Below are 16657 nucleotides of genomic sequence, written 5' to 3'. Positions count from 1 at the left end.
ATGAAGATGATATGGGGGTCAGAAAGGGGACAATCGCGTTGTGGTTATGTTTGTAATCTAGTAACCTGGTCTAACAGTCCCGTTGGATGATTAAAGCTAAACTTCCCCAAAAGCAAGGACATGTTTCTTAATCAGAAGGTTGCCAAAATATTCACGAAATCTACCCATTTGTGTGGCTATGATCTAGCTTTAAACATCTGTATCCTGGCTTCTCTGGTCAGGCAATAAACTCTCCAAATATCTCTGCTATCTGCAGCTTGCCAAGCAGGAAGGAGGGCTCAGTCTTGCATACCTCGACACTGCTATTGGGCAGCTTAATTCCAGGGAGTTATGGCTTGGAACTGTGCTGCTCCATAACCTTGGCTGAACACTGAGATCAAGGCTTCCCATTCTCTCCCACACAGTCTGCCCTTCAAAGACACCAAAAAAAGTCTGATAAAGGCCCAGAAACATCCGGTATTAACAGCAACATTGTCTGCTTGGATGGAGGGTTTCATCTACCTTTTTCCAATCTGATACAGGTTGAGCAACCCGACCGGCAACCTCGGGACCGAGGCTTAGCCGGTTTTCGTGTTTTTCTGGATTTTGGAACATCTTTCTGACATCACGAATCTGGAAACACCCGAGCCCAGGTTCGGGTATTTCCGGATTTCGGAACGTCAGAAGGGGGGGTTGGGGGGGGGGAAGGTGAGGTGTTGTTCGCTGGGCGATGAGGTTGTCGGCCGGGGCCTCTCTGCCGGGGAAGTGCTCGGGCGGGCCCTGCTGCCGGGGAGGTGCTCGGGTGGGGCCTGCTGAAGAGCTGGTCGGGCGATCCCATCGTGGAGGTGGTGTTCGGGCGGGCTGGTGAGGAGGCCTCGAGGTAAGGGCAGTGGTGGCGAGGCTCAAGGTAAGGGCAGGGGCGGTGAGGTGAGGCCCGAGATCAGGCAGCAGCGAAGCGAGAGGCGGCGAGGCCCGAGGTCGGGCAGTGGTGAAGCGAGGCCCGAGGTCGGGCAGTGGTGAAGCGAGGCCCGAGGTCGGGCAGTGGTGAGGCGAGGCCCGAGGTCGGGCAGTGGTGAGGCGAGGCCCGAGGTCGGGCAGTGGTGAAGCGAGGCCCGAGGTCGGGCAGTGGTGAGGCGAGGCCCGAGGTCGGGCAGTGGTGAGGCGAGGCCCGAGGTCGGACAGTGGTGAAGCGAGGCCCGAGGTCGGGCAGTGGTGAGGCGAGGCCCGAGGTCGGGCAGTGGTGAGGCGAGGCCCGAGGTCGGGCAGTGGTGAAGCGAGGTCCGAGGTTGGGCAGCGGTGGGACCTTGAGGTTGGCAGGGTTGGTGGGTCCGGATTCCGGAACATTTAACTGATTCTGGAAAACCCTGCCACCAATTGGTTCGGAGTCCGGATTCTGGAACATTCTGGATTCTGGAACTCCGGATTTTAGATGCTCAACCTGTTCTTTGAAAAAGTAAAAGAACTGGGATTAATGTAATGAATCGAACATCTTTGAAACATCCCAGAGTATTTTATAACCAGTAGATTACTTTTGAAGTTGTTTATGTAGGTAAAAGGAGCACCCAATTTGCACATAACATAGCACAGAGCATACAAGATGAATGAGCAGATGATCTATTTTTGGTGATGTTGGCCAGGACACCGGGATAATTCTCTGCTCTTCAAACATTGTCTACCTGAGCAGACAGGCAGGACCTTGGGTTTAACATGTCATCTGAAAGACACCACCTAAAACAATGCAACGCTCTCAATACTGTACTAAAGTGTCAGCCTAGAATATGTACCCAAGAGTTGAACCCTCAACTTTCTGATTTTGAGGTGAATGCCAATCCCCAGAAATATATTTTCACCACATTTGCTTCTGGATCAAAAAATAACAGTCTTCAAGAAACCCAGGAGTGCGACATGGGAAGAATGGGGATCAGTATGGAAATAAGCTTTTCCCTGACCTGCAGCAGAATGTGCAATGGCCAGATCAAAATAATGGATCAAACGTACCACATCCCATTCTAGGCCCACAGATTCCTTCCTGGGCATGAATAATGGAGGGATGAGGCCGGAGGGGTGCACTGCTGCAGATACTCTGTCCTTGCTTCTCATTTATCCTTTTTGGGCAAAAATTTGTACGTCTATATCTCTCTCAATCATTGCAAATCTGAGCTCATACCTGTTGGGCTTGCCCATCAAGCACTGATTTTCTCCCCTGCACCACATAGACGAGCGCCGCTGTCGTGTCACCGCTTGCTGCATGATAATGTTTGCCTTCCCTCAGCAAAAATAGGTAATGCACCAGTGGGAACTACAGGGAAATACCAGGCAGTCGGGAACTCATTCCTTGGAACGCATGTAGCCCACGTATATATCACACAGGCCCAGATCACCCCTCGAGAAAGTCAGAGGGGGACCACAAGCTAGAAATCCCCTATAATTCCACAAAGGCCAATGTCGGAGTCCGAAAAGACCCACTGTCATAATTGCAAGAGTCTTAAAGCACAAACTCCCTGACCCAGCCAAACCCGTGACCCTTTTCAACTTTATCCCTTCCAAGCATGTTCAAAATCTGCCAGTTACCTCAGTGTGCATAATGTATATTGTGATGAACTACAGTGTCTTCATTACTATATCTATGTACTTTTGTCTTACGTATTTTAAAAAGTGAGCAGTTCAGAGGTGTGTTATACAAGAAAGAAAGCTTACATTTATATTGCGCCTTTCATGTCTTTCGAACACCCCAAAGTGCTTCACAGAAGTACTTTCCAAGGGTAGCCACTGTTGTAATGTAGGCAATGTAACATGGCAACCAATCTATGCACAGCAAAGAGGTAAATGACCTGATATGTTTTTTTACTGATGTTGGTTGTGAGACAGTTATTGGCCAGGACACTGGGAGAACTTCCCTTCTCTTTGAAAAGTGCCATGAAATCTTTTACATCCCCCTGAGAAGGAAGACGGAGTCTCCAACAATGCAGCACTCCCTCAGTAATGTACCAGTATGTATTCAGGCCACTGGAGTCAGGATTGAACCTGTGACCTTAAGAACATAAGAACAGGAGTAGGCCATTTGACCCCTCGAGCCTGCTGCGCTATTTAATAAGATCATGGCTGATCTGATCATGGATTCAGCGCCACTTCCCTGCCTGCTCCCCATAACCCTTTATTCCCTTATTGCTCAAAAATCTATCTATCTCCGCCTTAAATATATTCAATGTCCCAGCCTCCATTGCTCTCTTGGGCAGAGAATTCCACAGATTTATAACCCTCAGAGAAGAAATTCCTCCTCATCTCAGTTTTAAATGGGCGGCCCCTTAATCTGAGACTATTTCCCCTATGAGTGGAAATATCCTCTCTGCATCCATCTTGTCGAGCCCCCTCATTATCTTTCGATAAGATCACCACTCATTCTTCTGAATTCCAATGAGTATAGGCCCAAACTACTCAACCTATCTTCATAAGTCAACCCCCTAATCTCTAGAATCAACCTAGTGAACCTTCTCTGAACAACCTCCAATGCAAGTATATCCTTCCTTAAATACGGAGACCAAAACTGTACGCAGTACTTCTAGGTGTGGCCTCACCGATACCCTGTACCTTCTGACAGGCGAGGGTGCTACCACTGAGCCTAAGATTTATAGTTTTTCTCTTTGGCATGGTTACCAAAATTGTACATGATATTCTCAATGTGTTCTGAATAGTGCATTGTAAAGTATTAACCGAACCTCTGTAGGTATATTCTAATGTTCTGGCTCTATTTCCATATATATATTTGAATTGCTTTGCCACATTGGCTGGTTATATCTACTGTTACTCCAAGATTGCTTTCTAGGTTTCCCTATGCAAATTCAATTCTGTTCATTGTATCTTGTTGTCCTTCAAGTTTTTCGACCTGTATTGACCACTGGAGTTTAATTTCTCAACTTGACATTCTCTGGTCAGTTTCTGGACTCATTTTCACAAATCAGTGTATGTTCCTTCTCCACAAGTTGACTTAACACCTCGATACTTTTTAAATCGGTGTGTGACTTTTAATGTGCTGGGGAGGGTGGGTGGTGGTGTGTGGGGAGGGGGTGTTGCATTATTGGGGGAAGGAGTGGGTGTTGTATTATTGGGGGTACAGTGGGTTTATCAAGTAAATGATCTGTTCTCCTCCCTTCCCTCAGATGAACTTGATAGACTACTTCTTTTGTCAGGCTGATTTTCTTATTTTTAAATTACACCTTTGTATAAATTTGTTTTTATGTCACTAAATCTGTAGGTACAAAGTGATTGCTTTGCACTCGATTCTTTCATCACAAGATCAAGCTGCAGCCTTCACAGTCCCACCACCAGGGGTCAGGAAGGTAAGTCTTATTTTATCAGATCCCTTCTTAATGTTTTATTCCAATTACATTAGCCACAGTTTCTCCAGTCTTCATAACTGAACTGGCAGAAACAGAGGTAGTAATGGCATGTTGATATTTAGACAATTGTTGATGGCTGCATATGCTTCATTTGAAGAATTCCAGCCAGGATATGGCAGTTCTTTATAAGGGAGTGCTGGTGCAAGTTATGCAAAGGGAAAATCTATCAGCAAATAATTGAAGACAACTGATGGTTTTATCAGAGATTTACACACAAATATTAAGATTAAACTAAACAGAAAACATCATTGACCCAAGACATAGGTTTTCAAACTGACATCCCTGGATGTTGGCTACGCCTGGAAAGGATCCTGAAAAGATCCTCAGTTTTTTCATCCTTACTAGCTTGTTTCTCGTAAACTAATTTAAAAAATGCTTTGCGCAGTGTTGACACTTTTTCCTATAAGCAGCCAAAACAGTTTCAGGGATGCGTGTATCTATATTTGTCAACTGCAGCTCTAAGGAAAAGAACCACCCAATGGGCCCAAGTTTCCGCCCTTTGTAAGGTGCGCCGACTTTCTGGAATAAAAAGGGCGCTGAAAACTTACCTTGTGATTCTGCAAGCACCTCAGGACGTCTTCGTGCTCGGCGTGGTGCAGCACAAGGGGTCAGGGGCGGCGTCAGGTCCCGGCGCTGAAAACAGTGTCGGGACCTCTGCACATGTGTGCTAGAGTGTGCGCACATGTGGAGTAGCTCCAGGTCCCCGAGGCTACGTGGGAGGGGCCCGAAGCACGCCAGCCCTAGCCCTGGCCGAATGGGCTCCCCGGGCGAAGATCGGGACTCGGGCCTCCCTCCTGTTCAGCCTCCCCCCCTCCCCCCCCCGCTCCCCGTTCAGTGCCCCCTCCTCCCTCCCCCCCCCCCCCCCTTTCACGTCGGTGGCAGGGCCCACCTATCCGGCATCTTGCTGGGGGGGCGGGTCCCGCCCGGCGGGGGCGGCCCAGCTTCTTCGTTGGGGGGGCCTGTTTAGCCTCCCCACCCCCCTCCCGCTCAGCCCTTCCCACTCCTCTCTCCGCCCCTCCTCTCTCCGCCTTTCCTCTCCCCGCCCTTCCTCTCCCCGCCCTTCCTCTCCCCGCCCTTCCTCTCCCCGCCCTTCCTCTCCTCGCCGCTCCTCTCTCCGCCCCTCCTCTCCACCCCCCTCCCCCCTCTCCTCCCTCCCTCTCTCTCTCTCTCTCCCCCCCTCCTCTCTCCCCCCCCTCCCTCTCTCCTCCCACCTCTCTCCCCCCCCACCCCTCGCTAACAGAGAGAGAGAGACACTGGGGGGGTGGGGGGCCTGTCCCAGCACGCTGTTGGAGGGCTTCCAGTGCTGTAGTGAGTAGAAACTTAATTTTTTATTTATTGATTTTTAAAAAAATTACTTTTCTTATTTGTTTATTTTTTTTGATTGATTTATTGGCTAATTTATTGACTTATTTGTCATTTATTATTGATGATGACTCTATTTGTAAAAGCGAAGTGTTTAATTTTTGTAAACTGCCCCCCCGCCCCCCATCTCTCGTTCCCTACGCCTGATTTATAAGTGTAGGCAAAGTTTATCTGAGCGTACAAAAATCTACACTTGTTCCATTCTAAGTTAGTTTGGAGTAAGTTTTCGCTGCCTAAACTTGCAAAACAGACGCAAGTGGCTGGACACGCCCCCTTTTGAAAAAAAAATCTTTCTAAAATGAAACTATTTTAACTCACTAGAACTGGAGCAAACTAAATGCCGAGAATTGCAATTTCTAAGGTGCTCCATTCTAAACTAGTTGCTCCAAGCAAATAGGAGCAACTCGGGCCGAAACTTGAGCCCAATGACTCTGAAGGCTACCCTTGCTACTGCGACCACAAGGGTGAATGGCAAATCTGATCTTTTGGTCACTAATTATGTTTTCATTTACAACTTCATTCAGTGTTTTCTGTTCCTCATCTAACCTTTTGGAAGGCATTGTAATAAAAATAAATCCATTTGCTCCAAATTAGTAAACGCTTTGAAGGAAATAGTAATTTATCATGGCTTGTTAATATATCTTGTAATGTGATATGCTGGCTCACTGGAAGAGGTGAAAAGTTCAGCACGACTTTTTAAATGAATGGATTTAACATGATATAAATGACATGAACATGAATGGTCATTGAATTGGTGCAAGGTTTTGGAGTTTTATGTCCGTTATTGGTTCTGTGTTTAAAAATTGTATCTAACTTTCAGCAAGCCATAAGGTATTTTGTGGTCAAGTGAGGTTGTGTTTATCACAACTGAATGCTGCAAGATGGTGGTATAACTTGAAACTTAATGCGGGAAAAATTAGGAAATCCTTTGTAGCTGATGATTTAATTGTCTAATCCTTCACTTTTCAGATTGTTTTGGCAACAAACATTGCAGAAACGGGTATCACAATACCTGATGTTGTCTTTGTCATTGATTCTGGAAAGACTAAAGAAAACAGGTTTGTTTACAACCAGGTATTTTGTCAACATTCTTTTAAACACTGACTAGGTTATAACTACCTTTCAGATTTTGTTCAATAAAAGTACAAAGCAGTATAATTACAAACAATTCTCAATTTTTGTTAATAGTTAAGGTTAAAGTATCAAATAGTAATCTGTTCTGCAATATATATTGGGGTAGAAATTATGGTCAGAGACGTACCTCCAGAGAACGCTTCTGACCCGCGAAACAAATCTGAACCTGCATCCAGTCTCTGGCCTCCAGGCGGACGTCTGCGTAAAGGCCCACGGATCCCAGGGACGCAGGCGGTTCAGAAGCGTCTCTGGGATCATGTGGGCTTGGTCCTCCAATCACAAAGGAGGATTCCATTGCAGTCATTCACAAAGGGAATCCCCGAATTAGATACAATGGAATCCCCAAATAATTGAACAATTCACATAATTCTAATAAATATAAATGTACTGAATTTCAGTTTTATTCATAAGTCTCTCCATTACATCAACCTGAATAAAAATTAAAATTTTTGATAATTTTAAACATTAGGCCAATTTTCTCCAGTATTTGCGCCGTTTTTTTGGGAGCGGGCTGCTTTTTTTGGCCTAACTTAAAAATCCCCAGTTTCCACAATCAATTTGCACCAGTGTAACTCAGTTAGTTACAAATTTTTTAAGTCAGTTTTTTTTTGAGCCAAAGGGGGCATAACCAGCCACCTGCTCCACTTCTGGTCATTTAAGGAAGTTTGGCCAGCTGAGAGTTACTCCAGTTCTGATTAGGCCAGCGTATGTGGCCTGTCTTGAAAAACCTTTCCAAGAGTTAAGGAAATCGGCGCAGGTAGGGAAAGCGGTGCAGCAGATGGCCGGATACACACGTAATTGAAAAACACATAGCAACAACTGACTTCCAACCCCGCCCGAAGGCTGTCCGGTCCTATTTTCGGTTCCCGGTTCTCACACACAATCTGTTCCCATTCTCGGTCCCATTCTCGGAGAGAGAGAGAGAGAACTCTTCAAATATGCTAAAAAAAAATGCTTTGGGGAAAATTGAGCCCCTTAATCTGGGCCAATCTTTGCATAAGCTAACTTATTGTGTGTGTGCATAATTTTGATTTTTAAATGTTTAATTTAGGGGTACAGTAGCATAGCGGTAATGTTATTAGATTAGTAATCCAGAGGCCTGGACTAATGATCCGGAGACATGAGTTCAAATTCCACCACGGCAGCTGGGGAAAGAGAAGTTCAACCTGTACTACCAGTTATGTTTTGAATTAAATTATAAATAAAAGCTTGATAAAAGTTTTTTTTAAAGAAATATATTTAAACCCCCCAGAAAATTTTTCGCTCTCCTGTAGCTTTGCTTACGCTGGGCGGGCTTACTCTTAACGTGATCCTGGCTCAGCACACAGTCCCATTGGACCTGCCTCCCATGCCCTGGCCTGGGTTGGGCCGACGTGCCGCGACCTGGGGCCGGCCGGTTGCTCCTTCCTTCCCCGCTGCCCTCGGCACTCCCTCCGGGGTCAGGCTGGCGGGCCACATCCTCGGGCCGGCCGCTCCTCCCCTCCCCGCTGCCCTTGGTGCTCTGCCAAACAAAAAGAAAAGACCTCTTCATTACTTTGAATGTTCTAGGAGTGAGTCTTGGAGATGCACAGCTGGTATATCCTGTGGGATAAACCACGATGGGGCAGAAGGAGGCCAAGTGTCGCAGAGGCACCGAAGCTGGACCCCAAATGCTGATCTCCCCATATCCGGCAAAATCCCTTATCCAGCACAGGCCAGGTCCCGAGGGTGTCGGATAAGACAAGTCCAACCTGTATCAGTAAAGGTGACCATGAAATACTGGATTGTCGTAACAACCCATTTGGTTCACTAATGTCCTTTTGGGAAGGAAATCTGCCATCCTTACCTGGTCTGGCCTATATGTGACTCTTAACTGCCCTCTGAAATTACGGCTCACTGCCACCTTCTCGAGGGCAATTGGGGATGGGCAATAAATGCCAGGGATGCCCACATCCCAGGAACGAATAAAAAAGGTTTATATGTTTTTACCAGCTGTAAGAGTTTTGTGGGCAATTGCTGGGTAGTTCTTGGGCAAATATCCCAACTCTGTTCCAGAAATAGTGTTTCCAGTTGGTTTGGATGATCTGTCAAGGCATACCTTGACAGATTGCAAGTTCCGGATTTTACGCATGCGCCCAGAAGTTGCGGGGCCTTTGAAATGGAATACAACGGTGTACTCAGAGACTGCAAATACCAGTCCAGTGTATGCAACTGAATTACATCAATATTAAATTAACCAAGTACTGAATATTTTTCATAGCTTTTAAAATAACAGGTTACATGTTTGTATAAATATACACACATTTTAAATGTTTGTAGGTATCATGAAAGTAGCCAAATGAGCTCGTTGGTGGAGACCTTTATCAGCAAAGCCAATGCTCTTCAGAGGCAGGGTCGAGCTGGGCGTGTCCGAGAGGGATTCTGTTTCCGTTTGTACACACAAGCAAGGTGAAAATCTGTAACATTACTCATATCTAAAATGGTAATGTACTTTTTAATCTAAGATTTTAGTAGTGGGAGAGTTTTTCAATTTTTGTTTTTTGAAATTTGTAATTTTAATGAAGTAGCATGTCTCTGACAATATTGTTCCAGGGAATGTGGAACAGCTAGGTGATGAGTGGAGCACTGGAGAAAGGAAGGCTTGCATTTATATAGTGCCTTTCACGACCACTGGATGTTCCAAAGCGGTTTAAAGCCAATTAAGTACTTTAAAAAAAAAAGTGTAATGACTTTGGAATGTAGGAAACGCAGCAGCCAATTTGCACACAGCAAGCTCCCACAAACAGCAATCTGTTTTTAGTGATGTTGATTGAGAGATAAATATTGGCCAGGACACTGGGGATAACTCCCCTGCTCTTCTTCAGAATAGTGCCTTGGGATCTCTTGCATCCCCCTGAGAGAGCAGACGAGGCCTCGGTTTAACGTCTCATCCGAAAGATTTGAGCATTTAATTGGGAATGGGAGGAATACATTACAGGGGTACAGATTGGGATCTAGAGGAGGACGAGAAGCCCAAGTTCAATCAGGGATAGTACAAGTTTGGCTTCCTTTTACTTGACATTTAGGTGGTTCGAGGTGTTCCTGGGTCAGACTTCAGAAATGGAGGCTGGGATGGTGCTGTTGAGTGTCCGGGTTGGTTCTGTGCAACATATAACACACTTGCACTATTATTGCATTATTTATTACAAACTCGTGTATATAGTTACATTTGTTTTGCTCATCTTATCCGGTATTGTTCAAAACATGCTTTTCTATAAAACATGTTGATAGCTACCATCAGAAGTATTCACTTATGACCTCCTCTGGATTTTAGTACTGTTGGACTTTTTCCAAATCGAGGAATTGGGAGGACTTACAAACAGCAAGTTGGCTAGCTTGGCTATCAATCATAAATTCCAATGTTTTATTTTCTTAACATGTGTTGTATGCCTTGAGGGTTCTTTATGAAGTGCATTCATGATTTTTTTGTTTTAAGACCTGTCTTGTCCATTAGATTGAGTAGTTGGTTGCCTTGAGCCATGTTGAGTGAGTTGTAGTCAGTGGAGTGAAATCAGTACATTCTGGGTGTTATCCGCAGAGTGCTTGCCACAGAATGTCACGGATACATTTTGGGAATTGGTCATTACGTTGAGCTCTTCATTCAGGGAATCCTCAGGTACACAATATTAGCTGTGAGAATAAAGCAGCACTCGGTTCCCAACCCCAAGATAAGAACTGTTGCATGGTTTTCCAAGACGGCAAAGTCGACTGTATGGGTAAGAGTAAGTATAGTGTTTTCTTTTGTTAAATCATTAGATCTAAGAACCAAGATTGCCACTGAATTTATTGTATTTTTAAGCAGTTTTATTGGTGGTTGTTATGGAGCTTGCTGCTTGTTCTTTGTACTTCTTTTACTGCTTGGAGATTCATAATTTTGCTACTTGTATTGTCATTGCAGGAAATCAGTATTATTAAGTCAGCAGTAATTTGTTTTTAATTTAGGATTTTTTTTGCCTCACAGACACTTTGATGTGTTATTTGCACTCCAGATGAAAGGCTTTTAATTGTGCAGATAGGCTTGCTTTGATAATATTTGGAATTAGCTGTTGTGTTTTTGGTATAAAATATCCACCTATTAATGACGTTATTTTAAGTTGGGTCCCATATTTTTAAGGAGTAACATAATTTGCTTTATTCCTCCAGGTATGACAATTTCATAGATTACTCTGTCCCAGAAATCTTACGAGTTCCCTTGGAAGAGCTTTGCCTTCATATCATGGTAATATTTACTTATAAATATTTCAGACTTTTTGTAATGGCTGAGAGGACCCTTTGCTGTGCAGCCAGTGCAGCACTGTGTCTGTAATACATTTAAATAATTTGTATTTTTTTAATTCATGGAGTGTGGGTGACGCTGGCAGGGCCATGATTTATTGCCCATGGTATGGGTGGAGCTACGGAATACCAAAGGGCAGAAAACGCTAGTGGAAGTTGTGTACAGGCCACCAAATAGTAGTAGTGAGGTTGGGGACAGCATCAAACAAGAAATAAAGGATGTGTGCAATAAAGGTACAGCAGTAATCATGCGTGACTTTAATCTACATATTGATTGGGCTAACCTAACTGGTAGCAATGCGGTGGAGGAGGATTTCCTGGAGTGTATTAGGGATGGTTTTCTAGACCAATATGTCGAACCAACCAGAGAGCTGGCCATCCTAGACTGGGTGATGTGTAATGAGAAGGGACTAATTAACAATCTTGTTGTGCGAGGCCCCTTGGGGAAGAGTGACCATAATATGGTAGAATTCTTTATTAAGATGGAGAGTGACAATGTTAATTCAGAAACTAGGGTCCTGAACTTAAGAAAGGGTAACTTTGATGGTATGACGCGCGAATTGGCTAGATTAGACTGGCAAATGATACTTAAAGGGTTGACGACGTATAGGCAATGGCAAACCTTTCAAGGTCAAATGGACGAACTTCAACAATTGTACATCCCTGTCTGGAGTAAAAATAAAACGGGGAAGGTGGCTCAACTGTGGCTAACAAGGGAAATTAAGGATAGTGTTAAATCCAAGGAAGAAGCATACAAATTAGCCAGAAAAAGTAGCAAGCCGGAGGACTGGGAGAAATTTAGAATACAGCAGAGGAGGACAAAGGGTTTAATTAAGAGGGGGAAAATAGAGCACGAGAGGAAGCTTGCCGGAAACATAAAAAATGACTGCAAAAGCTTCTATAGATATGTGAAGAGAAAAAGATTAGTGAAGACAAACATTGGTCCCTTGCAGTCGGATTCGGGTGAATTTATAATGAGGAACAAAGAAATGGCAGACCAATTGAACAAGTACTTTGGTTCTGTCTTCACAAAGGAAGACACAAATAACCTTTCCGATGTACTAGGGGTCCAAAGGTCTAGTGAGAAGGAGGAACTGAAGGATATCCTTATTAGGCGGGAAATTGTGTTCAGGAAATTGACGGGATTGAAGGCCGATAAATCCCCAGGGCCTGATAGCCTGCATCCCAGAGTACTTAAGGAAGTGGCCCTAGAAATAGTGGATGCATTGGTGATAATTTTCCAACAGTCTATTGACTCTGGATCAGTTCCTATGGACTGAAGGGTTGCTAATGTAACACCACTTTTTTAAAAAGGAGGGAGCGATAAAACGGGTAATTATAGGCCAGTTAGCCTGACATCAGTAGTGGGGAAAATGTTGGAATCAATCATTAAGGATGAAATAGCAGCACATTTGGAAAGCAGTGATAGGATTGGTCCAAGTCAGCATGGATTTACGAAAGAAAAATCATGCTTGATAAATCTTCTGGAATCTTTTCAGGATGTAACTAGTAGAGTGGACGGGGGAGAACCAGTGGATGTGGTGTATTTGGACTTTCAAAATGCTTTTGACAAGGTCCCACACAAGAGATTGTTGTGCAAAATCAAAGCACATGGTATTGGGGTAATGTACTGATGTGGATAGAGAACTGGTTGGCAGACAGGAAGCAGAGAGTCGGGATTAACGGGTCCTTTTCAGAATGGCAGGCAGTGACTAGTGGAGTGCCGCAGGACTCAGTGCTGGGACCCCAGCTCTTTACAATATATATTAATGATTTGGATGAAGGAATTGAGTGTAATATCTCCAAGTTTGCAGATGACACTAAACTGGTGGCAGTGTGAGCTGTGAGGAGGACGATAAGAGGCTGCAGGGTGATTTGGACAGGTTAGGCGAGTGGGCAAATACATGGCAGATGCAGTATAATGTGGATAAATGTGAGGTTATCCACTTTGGGGGCAAAAACACGAAGGCAGAATATTATCTGAATGCTGGCAGATTAGGAAAAGGAGAGGTGCAGCGAGACCTGGGTGTCATGATTCATCAGTCATTGAAGGTTGGCTTGCAGGTACAGCAGGCGGTGAAGAAGGCAAATGGTATGTTGGCCTTCATCGCAAGGGGATTTGAGTATAGGAACAGGGAAGTCTTACTGCAGTTGTACAGGGCCTTGGTGAGGCCTCACCTGGAATATTGTGTACAGTTTTGGTCTCCTAATCTGAGGAAGGACGTACTGCTATTGAGGGAGTGCAGCAGAGGTTCACCAGACTGATTCCTGGGATGGCAGGACTGACATATGAGGAGAGACTGGATCGACTGGGCCTGTATTCACTGGAGTTTAGAAGGATGAGAGGGGATCTCATAGAAACATCTAAGACTCTGACGGGACTGGACAGGTTAGATGCGGGAAGAATGTTCCTGATGTTGGGGAAGTCCAGAACCAGGGGACATAGTCGTAGGATAAGGGGTAAGCCATTTAGGACTGAGATGAGGAGGAACTTCTTCACTCAGAGAGTTGTTAACCTATGGAATTCCCTACCGCAGAGAGTTGTTGATGCCAGTTCATTGGATATATTCAAGAGGGAGTTAGATATGACCCTTGCGGCTAAAGGAATATGGAGAGAAAGCAGGAACGATCAGCCATGGTGGTGCAGGCTCGAAGGGCCGGATGGCCTACTCCTGCACCTATTTTCTATGTTTCTATCCCTAATTGCCCTTGGGAAGGTGGTGGTGAGCCACCATTCAGAATTAAGAATCAACCACATTATTGTGGGTCTGGAGTTACATATAGACCAGACTGGGTAAGGATTGCAGATTACCTTCCCTAAAGGACATTAGTGAACCAGATGGGTTTTTACGACAACCATACTAGCTTTTTTAATTCTAGATTTTTTGATTTAATGAACTGAATTTAAATTCACCAGCTGCCATGATGGGAATTGAACTCATGTCTCAGGATCATTAGTTCAGGCCTCTGGATTACTAGTCCAGTAGTCCAGTAACATAACCACTATGCTACCATAGTCTAGCTTTGAAAAGTGATTTATTCAAACTGATCTGTAATGCTAATCTGCTCTCTCCCACTGTATCCATTTTGGCATTCGCATATGTGTTTTTTTTTTAAAAGAGGAAGGTTTCAATCATCTGTTCAAATCTAGAGCTTTAAGGAGCAGTAGTTGTCAGTGACAGGACATGAGCATGTGTCTCCTGAGCTAATTGAATTGAAGCAATGTGGGGAGAAGCTCATTAGCTGTTGGAGAACTAGTTTAGTTGCTATTATGGCACATGCAGTATTACCGGTTTGTAGGCTTTTGAATCATCATGGTAATAAGCATTGCTTTTTTTAAACTTCTCTCTTAATTCTTTCTCTTTTCTTTCCCGCACCCTCCCCATGATGTATCACACTAACCTAGCCCTCTGACAATACTAATTTCAAAGGCATATGAGTGTAGACTTTTCCTTTTGTATATCCTCATCTCAGTTCCTCTGGAAGTATGCCTCACTTCCATTTTGCACTTTCCTCGATTGAACATAAGAACATAAGAACATAAGAATTAGGAACAGGAGTAGGCCATCTAGCCCCTCGAACCTGCTCCGCCATTCAAAAAGATCATGGCTGATCTGGCCGTGGATTCAGCTCCACTTACCCGCCCGCTCCCCATACCCCTTAATTCCCTTATTGGTTAAAAATTAATCTATCTGATTTGAATACATTCAACGAGCTAGCCTCAACTGCTTCCCTGGGCAGAGAATTCCACAGATTCACAACCCTCTGGGAGAAGAAATTCCTTCTCAACTCTGTTTTAAGTTGGCTCCCCCGTATTTTGAGGCTGTGCCCCCTAGTTCTAGTCTCCCCGACTAGTGGAAACAACCTCTCTGCCTCAATCTTGTCTATCCCTTTCATTATTTTAAATATTTCTATAAGATCACCCCTCATCCTTCTGAACTCCAACGAGTAAAGACCCAGTCTACTCAATAGTTGAGTAGTTGAATAGTTCAATAATGATTGGCACAGCTATGATCAGCAACTTGCTTTTATGAGGATCTGAGGGCTTGAACCACTCAGTTTTACAGTCCCAGCATATTCTGCTGAAGAGAGATTTAAAACTTGTAAAATTAATGTTAATTTATTTGGCCGTGTTCAGCAACAGAAGTGCACATATTGGGCTAAAATGACTGACATTCTCTGGTTATGGTACATTATCCTTCCTTGTCCTCGCTGCAGCCTTCAACACGATTCTTCTCCAATGGTTCTCTCCTGTTGTCCAGTTCAGAAGAACTGCCCTCGTTTGATTCTATTCTTAACTAACCACTCATAGCCAAAGCATCTCTAATAATGGCTTCTCTTTCCACCCTATCTCTGGAATCCACTTTTGTATCTACACCTGCCTCGCCCGCTACCTCAGCCTATCTGCAGCCCATTTGGTACCTCTGGACTAGATTACTCCAACTCTCTCTTGGCCGGTCTTTCACTCTGCACGCTCCATAAACTTTACCTCATTCAAAATTCTATCCATCCTGCCCAAGCCCAACTCACCCATTACACCTGTCCTCATTGATCTATATTGGCTCCCAGTCTCCAAGTGCTGCAAATATAAAATTTCTCACCCCCTTGTTTAAATACCTCCATGGCCTTGCCCCTTCCTATCCCTGTAACTTCCTCCAGTCGTGCAACCGTCCTCCCCTGCCAAATTCTCCTTTCCTCTGACGTCAGCCTCTTGTACATTCAACCCTCCCTGTGCGCCCCCTCATTGACAGCTGTGCCTTCAGTTACCTAGGTACTTCTGCATTACAATAAATGAAAAATAAACAAGGCCAATTTTTTTCATCTGCATTACCCGTTTATTTCCATACATAATTTCCTTAAGCAGTATTGTCTTACTAAACATTTCCCATTTATTTTTTTATTTTTAGAAATGCAATCATGGATCTCCAGAAGATTTTCTCGCCAGAGCTTTAGATCCACCACAACTCCAAGTCATTAGTAATGCTATGAACCTGCTGAGGAAAATTGGAGCTTGTGAGATCAACGAACCTAAACTGACTCCATTAGGTCAGCATCTTGCTGCCCTGCCAGTAAATGTGAAAATTGGGAAAATGTTGATTTTTGGAGCCATTTTTGACTGTTTAGAACCTGTGGTAAGTGGATTTAAAGAATGTTAAGATTTCAAACCAACTGCAATTTTACATTATAAAAATCTATGAGGATCTCGAGACATATTAAGGCTTTACCAAAAGATTATTTAAAGTAGTTTGTTGAATTTTTTATCTTGGGATTGATCACCTGGTCGATTTTCCAAGTATGTGTTGGTGGTGGGGAACCTTGTTCGCCACTGTCTGTGCTGTCAAACTGCTTATCTGCGATTCAGCTTTTTTAAATTCATTCACAGAATGGGGGCGCCGCTGGCAAGCCAACATTTATTGCCCATCCCTAATAGCGCTTGAGAAGGTGGTTGTGCTTGAAACAACTGCTCTCCATGTGTGAAGGTACTCTCACAG

At 44.2% G+C, this 16657-nt stretch overlaps 1 protein-coding gene across 1 annotated transcript in view; it reads left to right on the top strand.

Moving 5' to 3' along the window:
- Positions 1-16657, top strand: part of dhx29 (DEAH (Asp-Glu-Ala-His) box polypeptide 29) — a 168677-nt gene that overhangs the window by 114950 nt on the left and 37070 nt on the right. The window contains exons 17-21 of the mRNA XM_070868797.1: positions 4232-4316; positions 6708-6796; positions 9171-9299; positions 11034-11109; positions 16073-16297. Of these exons, the coding sequence (XP_070724898.1) occupies positions 4232-4316; positions 6708-6796; positions 9171-9299; positions 11034-11109; positions 16073-16297 (604 nt within the window). The remainder of the gene's footprint in view (positions 1-4231; positions 4317-6707; positions 6797-9170; positions 9300-11033; positions 11110-16072; positions 16298-16657) is intronic.

Source organism: Pristiophorus japonicus, chromosome 2 (assembly GCF_044704955.1).
Source record: "Pristiophorus japonicus isolate sPriJap1 chromosome 2, sPriJap1.hap1, whole genome shotgun sequence".
Lineage (NCBI taxonomy): Eukaryota > Metazoa > Chordata > Chondrichthyes > Pristiophoridae > Pristiophorus > Pristiophorus japonicus.
The sequence above is the reverse complement of the archived record's forward strand: the minus strand, read 5'-3'. Positions and strand labels throughout refer to the sequence as shown.